Source organism: Electrophorus electricus, chromosome 1 (assembly GCF_013358815.1).
Source record: "Electrophorus electricus isolate fEleEle1 chromosome 1, fEleEle1.pri, whole genome shotgun sequence".
NCBI classification, from domain to species: domain Eukaryota; kingdom Metazoa; phylum Chordata; class Actinopteri; order Gymnotiformes; family Gymnotidae; genus Electrophorus; species Electrophorus electricus.
Genome location: NC_049535.1, coordinates 11,092,046 through 11,110,000, shown reverse-complemented (window position 1 = coordinate 11,110,000; position 17,955 = coordinate 11,092,046). Strand labels below are relative to the sequence as shown.

Sequence of the window (17,955 nt, the reverse complement as noted above, 5' to 3'; positions counted from 1 at the left end):
GCAGTCAGGACACGTGGCTTGACCTTTCTGATGCTTAACCTGGCCAAGGCTCAAACACCAGTCCTGTAGACTCTCAGTGGAAGTGGCTGTGATGAGGCAGCTAAAATTAAACGGTCCATTCCAGCCGTTGGGCTGTAATTGTGTACTCTCAGCAGCATCTACCAAACAAGTACCTGAGAGACCGCCCAGGCAGTTTTACAAGTGTCTACGACTTGATAGTTTCAAATTTCACTGAGCATTTCATATAGAAAAAAAAGATGAATGAATGTGCAGACTAGATAAATCCAGTTTATTCTCCATCACTGGGAAGGGGGGGAGGAAATCACAGAAATGATCAACATGCAAGACTCAAGTTCTCACACAGTCACAGATCATTCATCAAAAATAAAAAGGAATTTGCACAGACAAGCCAGGCAGTCACCAATAGTCCACAAACAGTGAAACCCAGGCATCACACAACATAGTCTAACCCACACACTCATACATGAACATAGACATCAAATGTACCTCATAGAAAAAAACGGCTGTGTTGGCACAGATTTGAATGAGGGAACCAATCACACCTGCGAGAGAGAATGTTCCGAAGTTTGGGCTGGTTTCTTTCTCTGAGTCCTCACTCATTTCAAACCTTTTCGTGTCCATGTTTTGCTTTCAAGGCATTTAGATCAATGGTGCTTGTGCTTTCAAGACCAAAGCCTGCCTGCTGAGAAGTCCCTAACTGTGCTGTCATTATTGCAGATAAAAGGGCCCTTATTCCTCTTAGGTTACATACATCAACACATTATCAGAATCAGAAAAATTAATATAGAACATACATAGTACTTTTCATAACAAGTTGGTCAAAATAAAGTCCACCATTTCAGAGCTTCTGTTTTTAACCAATGAGCACAAAGAATGGTGGTTAAGAAATCTTCTTCATAAACATTTATGACTATATGATCACTTTTTTTATGGCACAAGCTTAAATTTCAATAGTGTTATCATACATACGTACAAAGAATACAGATAACTGCAAGTATCAGCAGTAAACTGATGGAAAAGTATGAATGTGAAGGAATATAAACGTAAGGATCTCCCAGTCATGTTCAGAATGCCACTCCATGCTCCAAACTTTGGTATAGCCTACAGCTAAAACTGTCGACCTGAACCCATGTCATTTCCTATGTGAAGAAGAAAAAAGCCAAACAAAACACGCAGCCTCTTCTCCCCTGACAATGCCAAAACAAGACCTCCCAAATGTCAACTTCCTTCAATTATCTGCGGTCTTAAATGTTTAAAAGGTCAGCGAGATGCTTTTTGTTGCCTGGTGGTTTTGGCGATGTGGGAGTCATAGGTGACGTGGCAGGTTTGCCACGGGGTGGACCAGTGACATTAATCTTTAGTGTTTCAGGTTGGAGAGGAGCTCAAGTTAAAACATGAAAAATGATCCTTATAAATCTTTTAAGCATGTGTCGTGCAGCTTTCAACCGCCGTCTCTCAGTGTACGCTGGAGACACACACACACACACACACATTCATAATGTAGAACACTATTCGTTTTATGGACTAGAACTGAGCGGACAGTGGATTTCCCAGATCCTGTCTCTTCGTTTGCTTCTAGTTACCTTCATCCATTTAATGCCGTCCATCCAAATGTTTCTTTACGAATAAATGTGGGTGTCGGATGTAACGTGACGTTAACGTGTGTATACGGCTTAGGAGCGACTGTGCAAGGATCTAAGAAGAAAGATTTTGGATGAGTGCTCCAGCACCCTCTGGTGGCTCAATCCACGTAGTGCATGATCGACTCAACGTAGTTTCCAGGGAAGAGGCCCGTGGTGCCGTTCATCACGCCCTCGAACCAGCCGTCGTCGTTCTTCTTGATGACGTAAATGATGGCGCCTTCCTGGAAGGAGAGCTCGTCTTCCTTGTCGCGTGCGTAGTCGTAGATCGCCACCACTTCCACATAACGGGAACAGCAGCGAGGGAAACGCAAAGAGAAATGACAAAATTAAAGAGGGTTCACGAAATCGTCTGCTTCTGAACGTGTTTTTCAAGTTTGTTTGTTTTTTTTTTAAATCATGTTAAAATGAATTAAATCATGTTAAAATGAATTAAAAGGGAGGTCAGGAGTCCACTGAACCTTTCTCTAGGTAGCTGCGTGGCGCCCAAGGCGGGTCCTCTTCAGCGTATGGGTCGCTGTACTCCACCACTGCTGACTCTTCATCTTCGTCACCATCGTCATAGTCTTCGGGCGGCGGTGGTGGAGGGGGCGGGGCGGTCTCCACAAACTCCACCTCTTCTGAAGGCGGCGGGGGAGGAGGGGCATCCGAGACTGCGGTGGGGAGAAGGCGCAGGTGAGGTTGGAGGACAGGCGCGGCGGTTGCGGAGCGTGCAGGGCAGGCGAACGCGGAGGTTAGTCAGAGTAGAGAGGCAGAGACGAGGGCGCACCCCTGACCACAGAACAGTCCCACGTGCACAAACAAAACCCAGAGCATGCTAGGCTACGCGCGCGCACACACACACACACACACACACACTTTTCAACTACTGACTTACTGGTCTCCTGAACCCGAGCTGCAAAGCCCATCAGAGGTATCTGTGGGGTGATCTGTAATATGGAAGGGGGAGGAGGCGCCACAGGGACTAGTGGACCAAATCACAATGAAGAATGGAAAACGGGAAGGAAACCAGCGCAGCATGTGACAGAAGGATAGAAAGAGAGGAGAGTATGGATGGATGACAAATACAAAAGAAGAAAGGAGGGGAAAGAAGGGGGGAAAAAAATAGTAAATAATTTTTAAAAAAGCAGTGGACACCATTCATATCACAGGCCAGTTAGGGCACACACAGAGAGGACTCAGTGTGCATGTCCATTAGAAGGGCTCAGAGGCCTGCCACATGGAGGTATAGAAGCATACCGTGGTTCTGGTTGTAGTGTGGGCCTCCGTTTAGTTGGCTCTGGCTCACGTTCAGGGGCGTGTTCTGAGGCGCGCTGTTGGGCTGATTGGTGACTGAGGAAGGGCGGCGGTAGGGCAGGGAGCCACCCACCGAGGGCGCGGCCTGCCGCGTCATTGGTCGGTTCATGCTGTAGAACTGAGGGCCATTTCCTGGGAACCAGCATATGAGAACACTCAGAATTGTGTACATATACACACACACACGCACGCACCTCTTTGCAATTCTCAGACTAAAAGTAAAATAGAAGATCATAGCAAAGACACTTGCAATACCAAGATTTCACTGAGGCAGGTAGTCACAAATCACGCAGACCAACAGACAACCCCTGACTGACTGATCTGAAATTCAGGATTTCATTACAAGCATGAAAAAAAAAAAAGAAAGAAAAACACCACACAGAAGACAAAACCAGAAGACAATAATAGAAGGAGAAATAAAACCATGGAGAGAGAAGGGGAACAGAAGACAAAGGATCCAGAGGAGGGGCCAGTGGGCCTGGATGCCAGCAAGCAGCCACCCCGAGCCTCGTGGGTGGACACGAACGGTCCGACCTGGACCAACTCAAACGAAGATGGGGACGACGGCACACGACGGCGTGGGGGTGCACTCACCTTGCACAGGGGTGGTGGCGGCAGTGTTGTTCGCAGCAGAGCTGACAGGCAGGGTGGGGGGCAGTTGTGGGGGAGGAGGAGGAGGAGGAGGAGGAGGAATCTCAGGGGGCGCCTCCGCTGGGGGCGCCGGGGCGGGAGACGCAGGCTCTGGGGTGGGGGGAGGGGGAGGTGCCGGAGGAGGTGGGATGGCGACGGTGGGGAGGGGTTTGGGGGGGGCAGGGGAGGTACCTGCCTCGGCATAGGCCGCACCCCCCCCCCCACCCATGGGCAGGCGAGAGGAGGAAAAAAGGAGAGGAGAGATAGAAGGGCAGACAGGATAAGAATAGGCAGGAATAAAACTAACTAACAAACAAACAAACAAACAAACAAACAAACAAACAAAGGGTGAAAGGCAGGAACACGTCCGCAACGGACAGGTGCGACCCGAACTTCTCCTCTGTCTGTAAGCACGCCCAATCAGGGAGTCCGCGCTCCCCTACGGACAACTACACAGGGCCGGAGAAGTGAGCACTCACGGAGCTCCTACCTGGGAAAGCGGAGGGCGGGGCGGGGGTTGGCACGGCGATGGGCACGCCCACGCTGCCGCTACCGCTGTTCTCCCTGCTGCTGCTCCGACTGCTGGGATGACTTCCTCCACTGCTGCCGCTGCTGAGAGCGGGAAGAGAATCACACACTTGAAACGCTACTGCCTTAAATCCGCCACACGCCATTCACTTCCACGGACGAGGGGAGGGAACCCAGGCAGATGAATCCTAGCCTTAGGACTAAGTCAGTCAGCTGTGGTAACCGAAACCCTTTGTCTGCCAGAGGGGCTTGGCTTCGGCCGACGCAGGACGCGCCAGCCGCTGATCAGACTGAGGTCTGGAGGCTCTGCATGGGGCAGTTTGTTTATACACTGGTTTCTTCTCAACAGTTGTTGCATGCCGGAGAAGTTGTGCCTGAGCTGGAGGGGGCCGGGGGCTTTGGGGCAGGTCTCTCTGGTCATTCACGTCCGATAACCCCTGAGGGGAAGAGCTGGGTTTCGGCTCGGGATACAGATTGTAATGAAGAAGGAAAAGGTCTTTGAGAAAAGAAGCTGAAACAGAAACAGTGCAAGATAAAGAGAGAGCGAGAGAGAGAAAGTCTTCCTAAAGGATGTTATGGCTACTTGAACTTAGATGAGCTCCAAGCACAAGAGAGCAAAAGCCGAAGAAAGAAGGAAAGAGGAAGTTAGTGAGTGGCCGTCATCACCAGGACAACAAAGACGAAAGACAGACAGCTTACAAACACAGAGTCCTCCAAAGACAGAGCGAGACGGACAGAGTGAGAGACAGAAAGGTGGACAGACAAGAGAGGAACGAGGGAGGAGGCTGGAGCGGAAGGAGGGGCGGGGTCTCCTGCTTCTGGAGCTCAAAGAGGACTCGACCTTCTTAGGATGTAGGACTAATCACGAGCGGTGCGTTAGCCGTGTGTGTGTGTGTGTGTGTGTGTGTGTGTGTGTGTGTGTGTGGGTACCTGTACGTGCGGGTCCTCTGATTTACGGAGGCGGTGCGTGCCGGGCTCTGGAGGGGCGGAGCCGTGGTGCGGGTCGGGCTCTGCACGTAGTCATTAGGGACGACGGGGGGACGCACGGGCTCGAGCGTCCGGTAGGGGGAGTGGCGCCTGCCAGGGGCGGGGTTACAGTTTAACACCTCCTAACTGCAGAAATGGCAGCAATACTGCTCCCTAATTATGCTGGCATTTAATACTCTACACGCCTACGACTGTCCATTAATACCATCACTTGGCTCTCGGTAAACAGCTCAAATACTAGCAGTCAACCGTAAACTGCAACCGAACCTTCCTGCCACAATCCTGAGTTTACTCCATAAATGTGGCACTTCAAAAAAAAAACAACACTTTTTTTAATGGGAAAAACACAAAGACCAAATTTGGGAAAACTATGAAAAACATGGCTTGATGTTTGTGACGGACTGCTGTGTTACCGTTACCGTGGGAGACAAGAGTTAGGGGCGGGGCATGGGTGTGGCTAGAGGAGGGGCATGGGGAGGTGTCACACAGTAAAGGGAGGGCGACAGGAAAAAAAAAAAAAAAAAAAAAAGCAGCATTAAAAAAAAAAACCCACACACAAGCACGTGAAGTTCACACATCATCAAGTACAACACCAAGACAGAGGTTTCAAGTTCTAGTCCACAGAGGCCTGCCCAGGGGAGAAGAGAACATGCGTTTAGAAAACAGAGCTCATATTCACACTGTAAAAGTGGGTCTCAGAGGTCAACCGCAAAAACAGGAGTAAAGTGGAGGGATGAAGAACGGCACGAGGAACACTGTCAAGCAGCTCCACAGGCACCTGGACCGGTCCAGACCGCTTTTACGGACTCCAGCAGCTGCTCGCTGTTATGACACACACGTCCACAGGAAGCCCCAGGCCAACATCATGTCGGCAGGAGAAAACATGGGCCCTTAAACAGAGGCTGCGGATGTTATGATGAGCGAATAAGCACCTGCAGGTTTCCACATGTGCCCACAGGCTCATATTTGCGCTCGCGCACACACACACCTACCCGAGCGTGCCCTTCCCAGGGCCTGGAGGACTGGGGGGTTTCTGAGTGGGCGCAGATGTGCGGGGGGTCGTGCCCGTCTTCATGTTCTGGGCATTAACCTGTAAATATTAAAAAGGTCAAACATCAGTTATGCTGAACTTATTCACAGATCTAGTAAACACACACACACACACAGGCCCCATTCAAGCCTTACCTTGAACCTTAGCAACCACTACATTCAGTAACGAAGCAAAGTGAGGGGGGACAAACAAACAAAAAAAAAAGTTATTAGAATACTGAAGTTTAGAAGAGCATGCGTACGTGCGCACACGAACCCACCCACACACCCACCCCTGTAAACGGAACAATTAATAAGGCAGCAGGAGGCGAGCAGCACAACCAAAGAAGAGTAGGAACACAATCTTTACTGGCAGACTCCACAAAATCAGATACAAAGAAATGAAAACCTCTGTGTACTATACAGTCAAAGACCTCCAGCACATCCTACCTTGACTCCATGACCCACGTCATCCAGCAGGCTGTAATCTATGGGCTTGCGTATATAGCGCACCGGCCTCTCAGGATTGGCAGGTGCGATGATCTTGTGCGTGCGAGAGGTGTTCTTATTGGTGGTGAGGATGCCGATCTCACGCCGAGCCACTTTCTCTTTGTGGATGTCCACCGTCTAGGATGAGATGAAGAGGGCGTGACTGAGCGTTAAGCAATAAGAGTGTGTTTGTGCACGTGCGCAAACGTGAGCTCACCTGTGAGATGTGGTTGATGGACGACTCCATGCGGCGCAGCTGGGACGCCTGGATGTCCAGCATCTGCAGAACATTGTTGGCTAGCGTGTTGATCAGATAGGCGACGCTGGCCAGAGACTGTGTGGTGTAGTTCTTAGTCTCTTCTAAAGCTCTGTGCTTATCCGGGGACTGGACACCCGAGACGAGGGGAGACAAACAGAGACAGAAAAGAACTGATATCTGTGAGAACATAACGAATCCAACTGGGGCCCATTTACCAAGCCAAGGGACTGGGTCCTATCAGCTGACGTGGAACAATTTATAATTACATTTCTGAGCTTATTCGACAGAGTAGGACAAAATAATGACATTTGAAACACACTTCATCCCGTAACATACGCATGACCTCTGATGCCAGAGACTTTACTATTTATTATACAAGTAGTCCAATCAAGGCACAGCGGCCGGCCTGCCATCACATGAGCGATGACATCATAAAGATGACATCTTTCCTTCCTCAATTTCTTCTCTCTCATTTGCAACTGATCTCCTCTGACTGATGGAGCACATTAGGACAGAGACAGACACTGCAGCAACCAATCGGAAGGAAGCAAACCATCAAAACAACCACAGGGTGCCACCTTACTGGATGCCTAAAGCCAAGACTCAACGATAAATGAGATGGAGGGTGTAAGTGTGCGTGCGAGTGAATGTGTGTCAAACTATGAGGGCTGTTAAGGAAAATCGATTTCTTTTAAAAAGAGATATCAGTATTGTGTTTATTTGTACTTTATTTCAGCATCTATACGGTCATTTCAAAGTTGACTGCTATAAAGTTCAGCCTCTTCCCCGGGGCCTTCATTAACAGGGAGTAGAAGACATACTTTTTTAAAGAGAAAAACAAACTTAATTCTAAAATGCTGAAGCCAGTGACTATAGGAACAAACCGTTGAAATAGTTTCTATAGCTCTGCTCCATGCTGCCCTTTGGAACAAGGCATCGAGCTTTACAGTTCAAAACAGATCCTTTCTCCACTGAAACAGACAAGCCTCACATGACCTCATTAAACAATCTCTTCATTCCTCTCAGTCTGCTACAACACCACTGACATTTCTGACTTTTCACAGTGCACGTGTACACAAACCCACCCATGTCGCTTTGTACACTCAAGCTGCAGGTTCTGCTGAAAATCAAAAAGTCTTTCATCGCCATCAATTAGGAGGAAACTCCTCCCATCTGGAGACTCCATGGGATCAAAGGCCCATTCTCCTTGGATCCAATCTCACCGGGATATCAAGTTAAAAGTTATTCTAGCAGACTGTCCGCTGCCATGATTTGCAAATTAGCATTTTAGCTAATGTCTTCCTTTGGGTAGTGGAGGCAAAAGCCAAAGCTGGTGAGGACACATTAGCAAGAATTATGCCAAACAAGCAGTTTTCTCCTCAATATATTCCTGGAAGTTCTTACATTTCACCTGACTCAATTTTAGATTTAGATTCCCATTTCGCTGCAAAAACCAAAACAACCAGATCACCTACATGACAGAATTTTACATGACAGTAAAACGACAGAAGACCTGTGCCTTAAATCACGCAACAATGTCTTGCCCCCCGCCTCCAAATCATACTTAAGCATTCAAACTTTTTTTTTACATGCAAAACAGAATCTTATACAGTCTCAACCAGTGAAGTGAGGAAGTGGTTAAGAGAGGAAATATTAAGTTTCAGTGAGACCACAGCAGCAAACCGCACTCAAGGAGAAAATAACACAGAAGCAATGAGCTAAAAAGGGACCAAGGAAAAAGAGCACAGGACCCAGCCGAGTATAAAAGCAAAAACAAAATATGAAATGGCTCACTTTCAAAACGGCACTTCAGTGAATACCCTGTGCTTGGTTTCCTCATCTCCAGACTTGCATATGGGACTGAGCCATCCTAAAATGGTACCAAGATGACCACATTGAACACTAGTATGATCTGATATTTTGGAACACGGGCTCCAGGTCAAGGAGGGTGTACGTCACATCTAGGTCCCCATCTCATCCACTACAAATTGGTCAATTTCCAGGTCCGGGTTAGTTATCTTAGATATGTTAAGGAGCAGATCTAATAGCTAGACCTAACCTCCTAAAGATGTCATTCAGTAACCTCAATAAGCTGGAATCTAACACTTTTCTCATCAACAGAAGAGTGTTTATCTGGTTGAGAGTGAGAACAAACTCTTCAGGACATGCATTCAGGGGCACTGTGTGCATCGAGTACCAACATACTACTAAACCCTCAGGGCAACTATATTTTTAACTGAAGGGAAAAATATAGCATTGCATATAAAGCTATTTTGTGCACATTTCCTAAAATAGTTTGGTTTTTTCCTTTAAGGGAAAAAAGCGAAAACCCGGGAGGAAAAAACAAAACAAAACATGCCAACTCTTTATGGCACAACTGCTCCGTCAAATGCACCATTGTTTACACTGTTATTATTCATTTGTGCTGCTCATATTTGCTTTCGAGCAACAAATAATAAAAGTCGAACTGCATCTGTTACAGAAATGAAGCTGAAAGTATATAATAAACCATTTTTAAATCAAACGTCAACTTACTCTCCAAAGAAGTTACTCTCCGGCAATGCCTAACAAGCTATCTTAGCTAACCTAGCTTTCGGCTATCCATGACTGCGAGCGCAACCCGCTGGTTTAGGGATTATGGATCACTTTGGATTACGAAAACACCATTAACCAAACAAATATTTAACACATAGCCAGGCTAACTGAGCCATCTTATTTTAGCTACAGAAGTAGACTAGCTAGCTGGCTAACGTAACCCTAACCCTCCAATAACAGCGATAAGGACATAAACCTCAGGTTAACCTCAGACTAATTGGGTGGCATCGGGTTTGTAATACACACATTTGTCATACACATTTGTAATAAACTAGAAATTGCCTTTTGAATTAGTAGCGACCTGAAGTGGCAAAACTCGGATCGGGAACACATCTAGCTAGCCGAGCTAATGCTAGCATGGCTAGAGTAGCATCAGCTAGCTGCCCAGCCAACTAAATACTAACTCATTAAATACGCGGTTAGAGTCGCGGATGAAACACCAGAACGTGGAAACACGTACCACACACGCCTTACAAACACAAACCTGCCACTAAACTCCACAGGGCCTCAGTGTGCTGACCAACACAAGCCTGTCACGCGCTCCTGTGTGCCAGTGAGCGAGCTTCGCGCGAGCTAGGTTAGCCGCGAGCGGGCTGGGAGAGAGCCTTCGCTGGTTACGATGGTTACACTGGTTACACTGGTTTCTTTCCAGCTGTACGCAGCGGTCGTGTGTACTTTCCTAATCACCTGGATGTAGTTGCTCTCGCAGTATTCTGCGACTCGCTCCAAATTCGCGTGGCTGTCCAGCAGGGCTCCTCGTCCCGCGGGGATCTCCTCCTCCAGAAGCATCTGCAGCTCCGCCATCTTCACATCGCACGAGCGACCGCGACAGGAAACGATCCCGTGCACCTTCCTCCCTCACTGCCCCCCCCCCCTTCTTCCTCCTCCTCCTCCTCCTCCTCCTCCTCCTCCCTCAATGCCTCGCTGCCTGCCTCCCTCCCTCGCACAACCGTGGTGTTCAAACGCAGGCAGGGTCGCTTTACATAAACACATCAACGGTTACCTAACTCCTGCGACTGCTATGATAATTCTGGAACAAACAAAAAGGTGGATCATGACTGAAGTCTTTTTTATTAGCAAAATGCTTTCCCCTAAAGGGGAATGTATGTGAAAGCGCTACACGAATCACTGTTATTGTAAAAAGAGTTCTGATCGCCAATAACATAACATTCTAAGGTATTTTAAATCATTTTGGACTGTCCTTTGAATAGCGACACCGTTCACTGCCGACGTTATGATCAACAGATCCATTACTCAAGCAAGTCTGTAAAGAGACACAAGGGCATTATGCGCAGGGCTTTATGGTCAGGAGCGTGTCAAAAGTTAACCCTTTGGGGTGCAGGTGAGGCCGAGGTCTGCTGGGTCAGTTCCTCTTGCTAACTGTGATCCAGGTGTCGTCCTTGGGTCTGGTCACAAGCTCATACCTAGATTCCACCACTTGGCCCTCCACCCTGTGCAGACGTAGCTTCTGCACCAGTGCACTCAGCAGGACTGCAGCCACAGTGTATGCAAATCTGGGTGAGGGGGGAAGGCACAAAGCCATTACCACAGATGTGATTTCTCATTCTGGTGAATCTTTTCATGATACACCTGCTACACCTGTTGTGTCACCCAAATTAATGTCACCAAATAAATCTGAACATGTTTAATCAATATTCATAACTACCAGTCTTCCCACTAGTCAAACAATTCCAGCAGAACAACAATTCGGAATAAAATCATATTTAAAGTTGAATGCTGCAAAAATGGCATTAGTCAGTTATAACTGTTGCAACAATATTAACAGCAATAAATGAAATTATGCTGCATGTCCATTTAAGTTATTACAGATGCTGTTTGTCATCGTACCTAAGTTCAGGGCAGGCCTGATTTCCCGAAAAGCCCAAAAGAGAGAAGCTCTTCATAACCGATTCATCAGTAAATCTATCTGGATCAAACCTGAGGAAACAGAGACACATGATCCAAATGTATAGAATGAAAACTACTATTTTATGTACATTGACATGCGTGCACGCACCCATCTGTATGGTAATACCCATGCTTGCACACACACACACACACACACACACACACACACACACACACACACACACACACACACACACACACCTATATGGTAATATATATGTGTCTGTATGCACACACCCCCCTGCACCTGTATGGTCATGTCCACATATCTGTAGACACACACGTGCACACACACCTGTACGGTAACGTCCACGTGTCTGCATCTTGAAGCACCACGCCCAGAGCATAGATGACCAAAGTCTGTTTCACAAGAAAAAAATAATAAATGTCAGACACTGACTAATGTTAGAATCAAACGTCTTGGGCCACAATACTGTACCCTTTCATGTTCCGCTTGACTTTTCTCCTTCTTCCTCACCTCTAAGTGCAAAGGAAGTGAGCTGCACTCTGTGTGTGTGCGCCCCCCCATGCACCTGCTAGACTGGCATGCATAACCTACTCACCTCTTTAGGAATGACGTGCCCATCCACCTTTCCTTCCACCTCCTGCAGTCTGGCGGCAATTGGGGTTAGTTTGGCAGCGCGTACCGTCTCGCTCAACACCTGCTGACAGTACCTTCAGAAACAGTGTTACTATGGTTACACAGCAGTACAACACCACTCTCTACTACAAGCTAACCTTACCCATGTATGAGAAAGAGAGAGAGAGAGAGAGAGAGAGAGAGAGAGAGAGAGAGAGAGAGATAGAGAGAGAGAGAGAGAGAGAGAGAGAGATCGAGATCTATGGCTCAGAACTGACCTGAGCTGGGGAATCTTGTCCAAGGAGACAGGCTCATCCCCGAGCACATCTGTTAATTCCTGGTGCAGTTTCTCCTGCACTGTCTCCGAGACGGAGAGAAAGTGCACGGCCCAGATGCACACTGGGAAAAATCAGGACAAAGGCACAGAGCTCAGCGCAAACCATGCCCAGAAAGAATGAGCTGGGTGAGCAGAGTGAATTGGAAGAAGAGTGAGGCAAAAGTGAAGTGTGAAAGCAATAGATATTTCCAGATAAACAAGGCACTCAACACACCCCAATTTTACAAACAGCCAACAGCCGATGCACATAGATGAAGGCATGTAACCCTGTTGAGACAGAGCTAAAACGGTTGGCGAACTTTTGATGAAGCTCCAATTGCTTAGCCTATATCATCTCCTCACCCCAGTCAGTAACAAAATGCCTCATAGTGAACCCTCTCTCTAGCATCCGACAGGAACCAGCCTTAATAATGTCTACATATACACAAACAGCAGGAAGGTATTGCAAACAATTACAAAAAAAAAAAAAAAAAAAAAAAAAAAAAAAAAAAGATACATTAAACATTTATTCTCTATTGACATATTTACAGACCAGAAAGTGTAAAAGCCACAATAATCTTCCTTAGACTCCCTCTTTGCCCTAAACTGTCCTTCAGCAGTGAACCACTTGTCCAATATTTCAAACCATAACCATGTACTCTATGTACTAATGTTACTTACATTTCTGATGTCCTGCATATACTGACTGGGTTTCGTTTACACTATCCTACCCTCCTTTTACTTACTATTTAATGTCTACACACACAACTCCAGCTAAATTATACTTAAATTATAGCCAAACTATATTTTGTTATTGTGAAGACTGGGGTATACGTATTATGACAAAGCTGAATTGATGTTGAATTGAAGCAACTATAACCAAACTGTTGCAGCAAGCGGAGATTTTAAATACAGGGCTCCCTGCAACAAATTGAAGTGGAAGCCCACTGCAGCCCCACAGAGAGGGGGCGGGGGGGCCACAGAGGGGAGGGGGGGGCTGCTTACGATTGGCAGTGATGACACAGCCAGCCAAGGTGAACACCATGCTTTCTTCCATGATCTGGAGGGGAAGAGACGACACACCAAACCTCGTTCAAATCAAAAATCTAATTGCATATCATCATCATCATCATATCAAGAGTAATGAAGGTTTCTGTTTGGAGACTGATTCAAGGATGTGAGATTTGAGGTCCTTTTAGGATGCATGGACTTTATTTTCAGTCCTAGAAATCATAAATCAAATGAAGTGACACATTGATTCCAAATCCATACAAAAAGGAACTTGTATGCAAGTTAACTGTTTATGGTGAGACTACTACTGAACACCGAGACTCTGTAGTGGCGTGGGGAGTGATGTCACCTGTCTCTCTGACAGTTTGGCCTGCAGTAAAGAGTCCATGAAGGTTAACTGGTTAGAACCACGTCCACTGTTCTCTTTAATAACAGACTTCAACACAGATTCCATCTCAGCCAGTGCTATAGAAAACACACACACATATACACACACACAATGAGTTTGCTTGAATTAACTATATTTAAAAAAAACAACAACAAAAGAAAATGAGCCCTTGCAACAACAAGAAAAAAAACAAGTCCATTTTCTTTTCTTCTGCATATTCTACAAAATAAAAACAACAAAGCTCATTGAGAGTTTAATATTTAAACCCACACATGAATGAAGTAAGCCAAGTGTAAATAACGCATATTTAGCATTTTAATGTCACTTTATTGTAAAAGTTGTACAAAATCAAAAACTAAAAGTAATTGATTACACAAAAAGGGGACATGGCTGATGTATGGTGTTCATAGCATGAGCTCAAATGTTTCAAAAGCAGTGGCACATTAGTTGTTCATAAGCGTCTGCGCCGACTCACCACTCGCATAGCAGGCCTTTCTGCTGTAGCTCTTCTCCAGAGAACCATCCAGAAAACCTTTACCGATCTCTGACCAGATCTGCTCATTGAAAAAACACCACAAACACATTTTTTATACCAACATGCAGTGCTGTACTTTGCAAAATATAGACATAATATACAGTAAAATATATCCAAAAATCAGAATAAGTACTTATCTACTCACAGCCTCATGGTTCTTGCGGAAGCGTATGACTTCAGCATCATCCGCAAAGCGAGCGCCCATGGCCATCTGAGTGACAGCCTTCATGGCCAATCCCAGCAGGTGAGCGCAGATGGGCGTGTGCTGTGACTCCGGATACGACTCCCATTTTCCGACCAACTCTTCAACCAGCTGCAAACACAAGAGCAAATAGGCTATGGTCTCCAATTCCATGACTGCTCTGGGGCATTAAAGCTGCCATTCGTTAACTTGGTGGACAGAAATAAATGTGAAAGGTGTGTGCTGTGGCACAGCAGGGGATGGAACATTTTAAACCCACCAGTGCAGTGCAAGGTCTCAGCCCAATTTGTCTTAAAACTGCACTTCCACTACTACTTCCCTGGACCTGCTCTTCTCGCAAATGCAAGTGCAACGTGGTACGGTCCTCACCTCAGGCAGGCACCAACACGTGCCCGGTTTCCCACGACAGGACCACAAACATCAACCCACATAAAATATATCTCCCAATTACTAACTAAAATCCAACTAATTTAATTACTTTTCATAAATAAAAAAAAACAATTCTATTGTGACAATTATTTCATCAGACAGTTGGTGTCATTATGAATGGAAAATTATAAAGTTATAATCACAATTGTGTAAATCTTCATTTTATTCTCATCACAGTAAACATGGAGATTCATCATCATAATTATTGTTGGTATTGTTATAATTATTATTACGGTACGATTGTTCTCTGAAGCCCACAGGAAGTTTCCTGTATGATCTGAGCCACATCTTTCCAGGTGAGTATAATCTCAACACACTTGGGAGAGGTGCTTCTGGTGCCAGACATGTTGCCGTGGCAACTCTGTGCTTCCCTGACAACCATGTCTGGTTCCTCATCTGTGAAATTTTATTTATTGTTTTTTTTGCGCCGCTATGATGAAATTGTCGCTGTACTGCACCGGTCACGAAAATAGCAAACAGCGTTTCTGCCAGCCCACACATGGACATGTCTGCACTGCAGTCTTATGCCTTACTACTGCACTGGTGCCATGTCCACAAATACACAGTCCCGTGTGTTTAAACTGACGGGGATGGGGACACACTACCCAGACTTGGATGAGTCCAACTGCAGTAACGCAATACCTTGAGCAGAAGAGGAAAGTTCTTGTCCAGTGTTTTGTTAATAGCTCCTTCATACACCTTCTTCCTCATCAGTGCTTCTGTGACCGCCATGCCTGTTCCAGACTGGTAACCAAGCAACGATTTGAGCATCGTTTCAAAGGAATCCGCTTCGGAAAAAAGCAAAACTAAATATAAATCACATCAGACAGTAGCAAAAAGCCCCAGGTTTAAAAGGAAGGTGTAGAAGCTATTAATGTCATTTTATTCTGATACAAGGATTTTTTTTTCTTGAGGCGCATGTTGAATCTACAAGTAAAATGAGCTGGAATACATTAAAAACATTTTTTAAGTCAGTGAGAACACTGTAGTGTACAGGCAAACAGCTTTGAGCACATACTGGATCTCTGATGTCTCGGCTGGATCTTCGCAGAGTGAAATAAAGTTTTCACACTGGTTTATACTTACTGGTGCGGTTGGGGTTGATGTGCTGTCGCAGCTGATCGACAGAGCCAAGGCTGACCACCGGCCTCCGGCCAAACCAGAAAGATGCCACTGAGCCAAACTGTTCATGGAGACCCACCAGGAACTCATGCAGGCTTCCCTTGTTCACGATGTCCTGAAGGTTCCCATCTCTATAGAAGAGAAGACACTGAATAGAAACTGCAGGTCTGCGTGGGAGACATGAGCAGAAAAGCAACTGTCCTGTGTCTGCATGTTACTTACTTCTCCTCAGTGGGGTTCAGGCCAGGTACACCTGAGGCACACCTTGAAGACTACAGAAATACAACAGCAAAGCCATTAGAAGTTGTGCCACTAAAAGGTAAACACTTCCTTAATGTTCTCTTGAAGCTGGGAGCACTCAACAGGGTGTAATGGATGCAATGTGGGCTGCTGACATAAAGTTAGCTTGATATTCACTAGACATTTGTCAACTTTGAACTTGAATAACTCCTGACAGCACCTAAACTATTAACAGAATGACCAAGAACAGGGGAAAGAGAAGGACACAAAACTTATTTTCAATCATTTCAACAGAATTTTTAAAGAGTTAGAAGCTTTAAACGATCATTTTTAAATTGGGCATCATTGTCAAAGTGATTCAGAAGCATAAACGAATAAATTCAATACATGATTCACGGCACCAAAACCAACACTTGAGACATCGTAATATGAACAACCTTTGGATTATTTCCACATTCATTTTTAAAATTCTGGATTTTAATACCATTTGAATGACATTAAACATGCACACTGCGCTAAAATAAACTGTAAATGGTGAATCTGACAAATTATGCAGACGTTCTTGGAAACTGAATATTAATATCTTTTTAACATTGATTTTGTGTTTATTTTTAATTTGAATACCGATCAAGTCATAACATACAAGACGAAAAAAATACTGTAAACGGTGCAACTAGGTCCAAACTCCACGGGTGATCTCAGGTCTGTGTGATGCGTTTGAAATGCTACTGAAACCCAAACCTTCCGTGTAAAGTGTGTATCAATATCACATCCAAACCCCAAATGTTGTGAACCATTAAAAGCTGAACCACTTAGTCCATTTTGGTATTGTGCGCAACGTCACTTGAATACAACTGAGAGTCAAAATAAATGCAAAACTAATGTAAAGTAGACATGTCATTACGTTGCATTTAAGTGCGCAGATGGACCGGTTTGCAAACTAACTCTGGTTATATCTATAACGTGCATCTCTTTACTAACTATTGTAAATAACTTGTATAATACAGCTAGCTAGCCAGCTACTTGCTTTGGGTTCCAGAAAGTTCAATTTCTCCAAAATAGGCCGCAAAACAAAAAGCAAAAACCTTCATCTCAACAAAAAGCAACTGAAGGTAATAAACATGTTATCGAGCTAACCCAGCTAGGCAGCGCATCCCAAGGGCTGGGATTAAGCGATTATCTAAAATTAGTTACAGATCTAAGCAGAATAAAACACTGCTTAACTCAGAGAAAGCAGAATCCTTACCGGATACAAATACAAAACAGCACCGACCAAGATCACAACAAACGTCACCGCAAATATGACGAAGTCCAGCATATTTGCGCCTCTGATTGTGGAAGATTCTTCATAAATGTGTTAAATGCGCATTGAGACAGATATGATCGCTTGGTCGTCTGACCTGCAGCGCTAACTGTGATCTACCCAGTGGACCACGTCTACAACACATGGACCCAACCCACGCTCGGCAATCCATTAGCCAAGATAAAACATCCGAATACCGAGAGAATCGATGACCGGCAGACCATATATTTAAAAAAAAAATGCATACACGCATTTATTTACTGAAGTAAATTTAAATAGAAAAATAATTGGATAAGTGCGTCAATTAGTGCATCTATTCAGCATATTTTGTATAAATAAGTGTAGAGTTAATCACCACGTTGACCTTTAATTGCAAGGTGGGGCCAAGGCTCATTAGCCTAAATTACCCTTTAAATATTTCCCAGCAGACCGCGTTAGCGATATGCT

At 45.4% G+C, this 17,955-nt stretch overlaps 2 protein-coding genes across 6 annotated transcripts; both read right to left on the bottom strand.

Annotated features, from left to right (window-relative positions):
- Positions 1 to 268: 268 nt before the first annotated feature.
- abi2b (abl-interactor 2b) lies at positions 269 to 10,333 on the bottom strand. Of its 5 annotated transcripts, XM_035525542.1 has the most exons (12): positions 10,162 to 10,333; positions 6,838 to 7,005; positions 6,582 to 6,758; positions 6,288 to 6,305; positions 6,095 to 6,192; positions 5,046 to 5,192; positions 4,078 to 4,199; positions 3,552 to 3,779; positions 2,901 to 3,089; positions 2,539 to 2,625; positions 2,123 to 2,314; positions 269 to 1,938 (listed from the first exon to the last, which is right to left on the bottom strand). In XM_035525542.1, exons 1-12 carry the CDS (start codon positions 10,276 to 10,278, stop codon positions 1,763 to 1,765), a joined length of 1,719 nt encoding a protein of 572 aa, XP_035381435.1. In that variant the 5' UTR covers positions 10,279 to 10,333; the 3' UTR covers positions 269 to 1,762. The 5 variants fall into 5 exon arrangements, with proteins under 5 accessions (XP_035381435.1, XP_026882358.2, XP_026882360.2 ...); XM_027026557.2 differs by lacking the exon at positions 3,552 to 3,779; XM_027026559.2 differs by lacking the exons at positions 3,552 to 3,779; positions 5,046 to 5,192.
- A 189-nt stretch (positions 10,334 to 10,522) lies between these two features.
- Positions 10,523 to 17,666, bottom strand: LOC113587733 (cytochrome P450 20A1). Its single transcript, XM_035525119.1, has 13 exons — positions 17,452 to 17,666; positions 16,188 to 16,237; positions 15,930 to 16,096; positions 15,486 to 15,631; positions 14,358 to 14,525; positions 14,153 to 14,231; positions 13,639 to 13,754; positions 13,284 to 13,338; positions 12,241 to 12,361; positions 11,946 to 12,057; positions 11,678 to 11,742; positions 11,323 to 11,412; positions 10,523 to 10,988 (listed from the first exon to the last, which is right to left on the bottom strand). Exons 1-13 carry the CDS (start codon positions 17,521 to 17,523, stop codon positions 10,838 to 10,840), a joined length of 1,392 nt encoding a protein of 463 aa, XP_035381012.1. The 5' UTR covers positions 17,524 to 17,666; the 3' UTR covers positions 10,523 to 10,837.
- Positions 17,667 to 17,955: the final 289 nt, after the last annotated feature.

Coding starts and splice junctions, on each gene's coding strand:
- abi2b (XM_035525542.1), bottom strand. CDS start 10,278: ATGGCGGAGCTGCAGATGCTTCTGGAGGAGGAGATCCCCGCGGGACGA. Junction 6,759..6,837: donor CCATCAACCACATCTCACAG/GTGAGCTCACGT, acceptor ATCTCATCCTAG/ACGGTGGACATCCACAAAGA. Junction 3,090..3,551: donor CGCCACCACCCCTGTGCAAG/GTGAGTGCACCC, acceptor GCTGGTTCCCAG/GAAATGGCCCTCAGTTCTAC.
- LOC113587733 (XM_035525119.1), bottom strand. CDS start 17,523: ATGCTGGACTTCGTCATATTTGCGGTGACGTTTGTTGTGATCTTGGTC. Junction 15,632..15,929: donor CATCAACCCCAACCGCACCA/GTAAGTATAAAC, acceptor TTTTTTCCGAAG/CGGATTCCTTTGAAACGATG. Junction 11,413..11,677: donor ACGTGGACGTTACCGTACAG/GTGTGTGTGCAC, acceptor CTGTTTCCTCAG/GTTTGATCCAGATAGATTTA.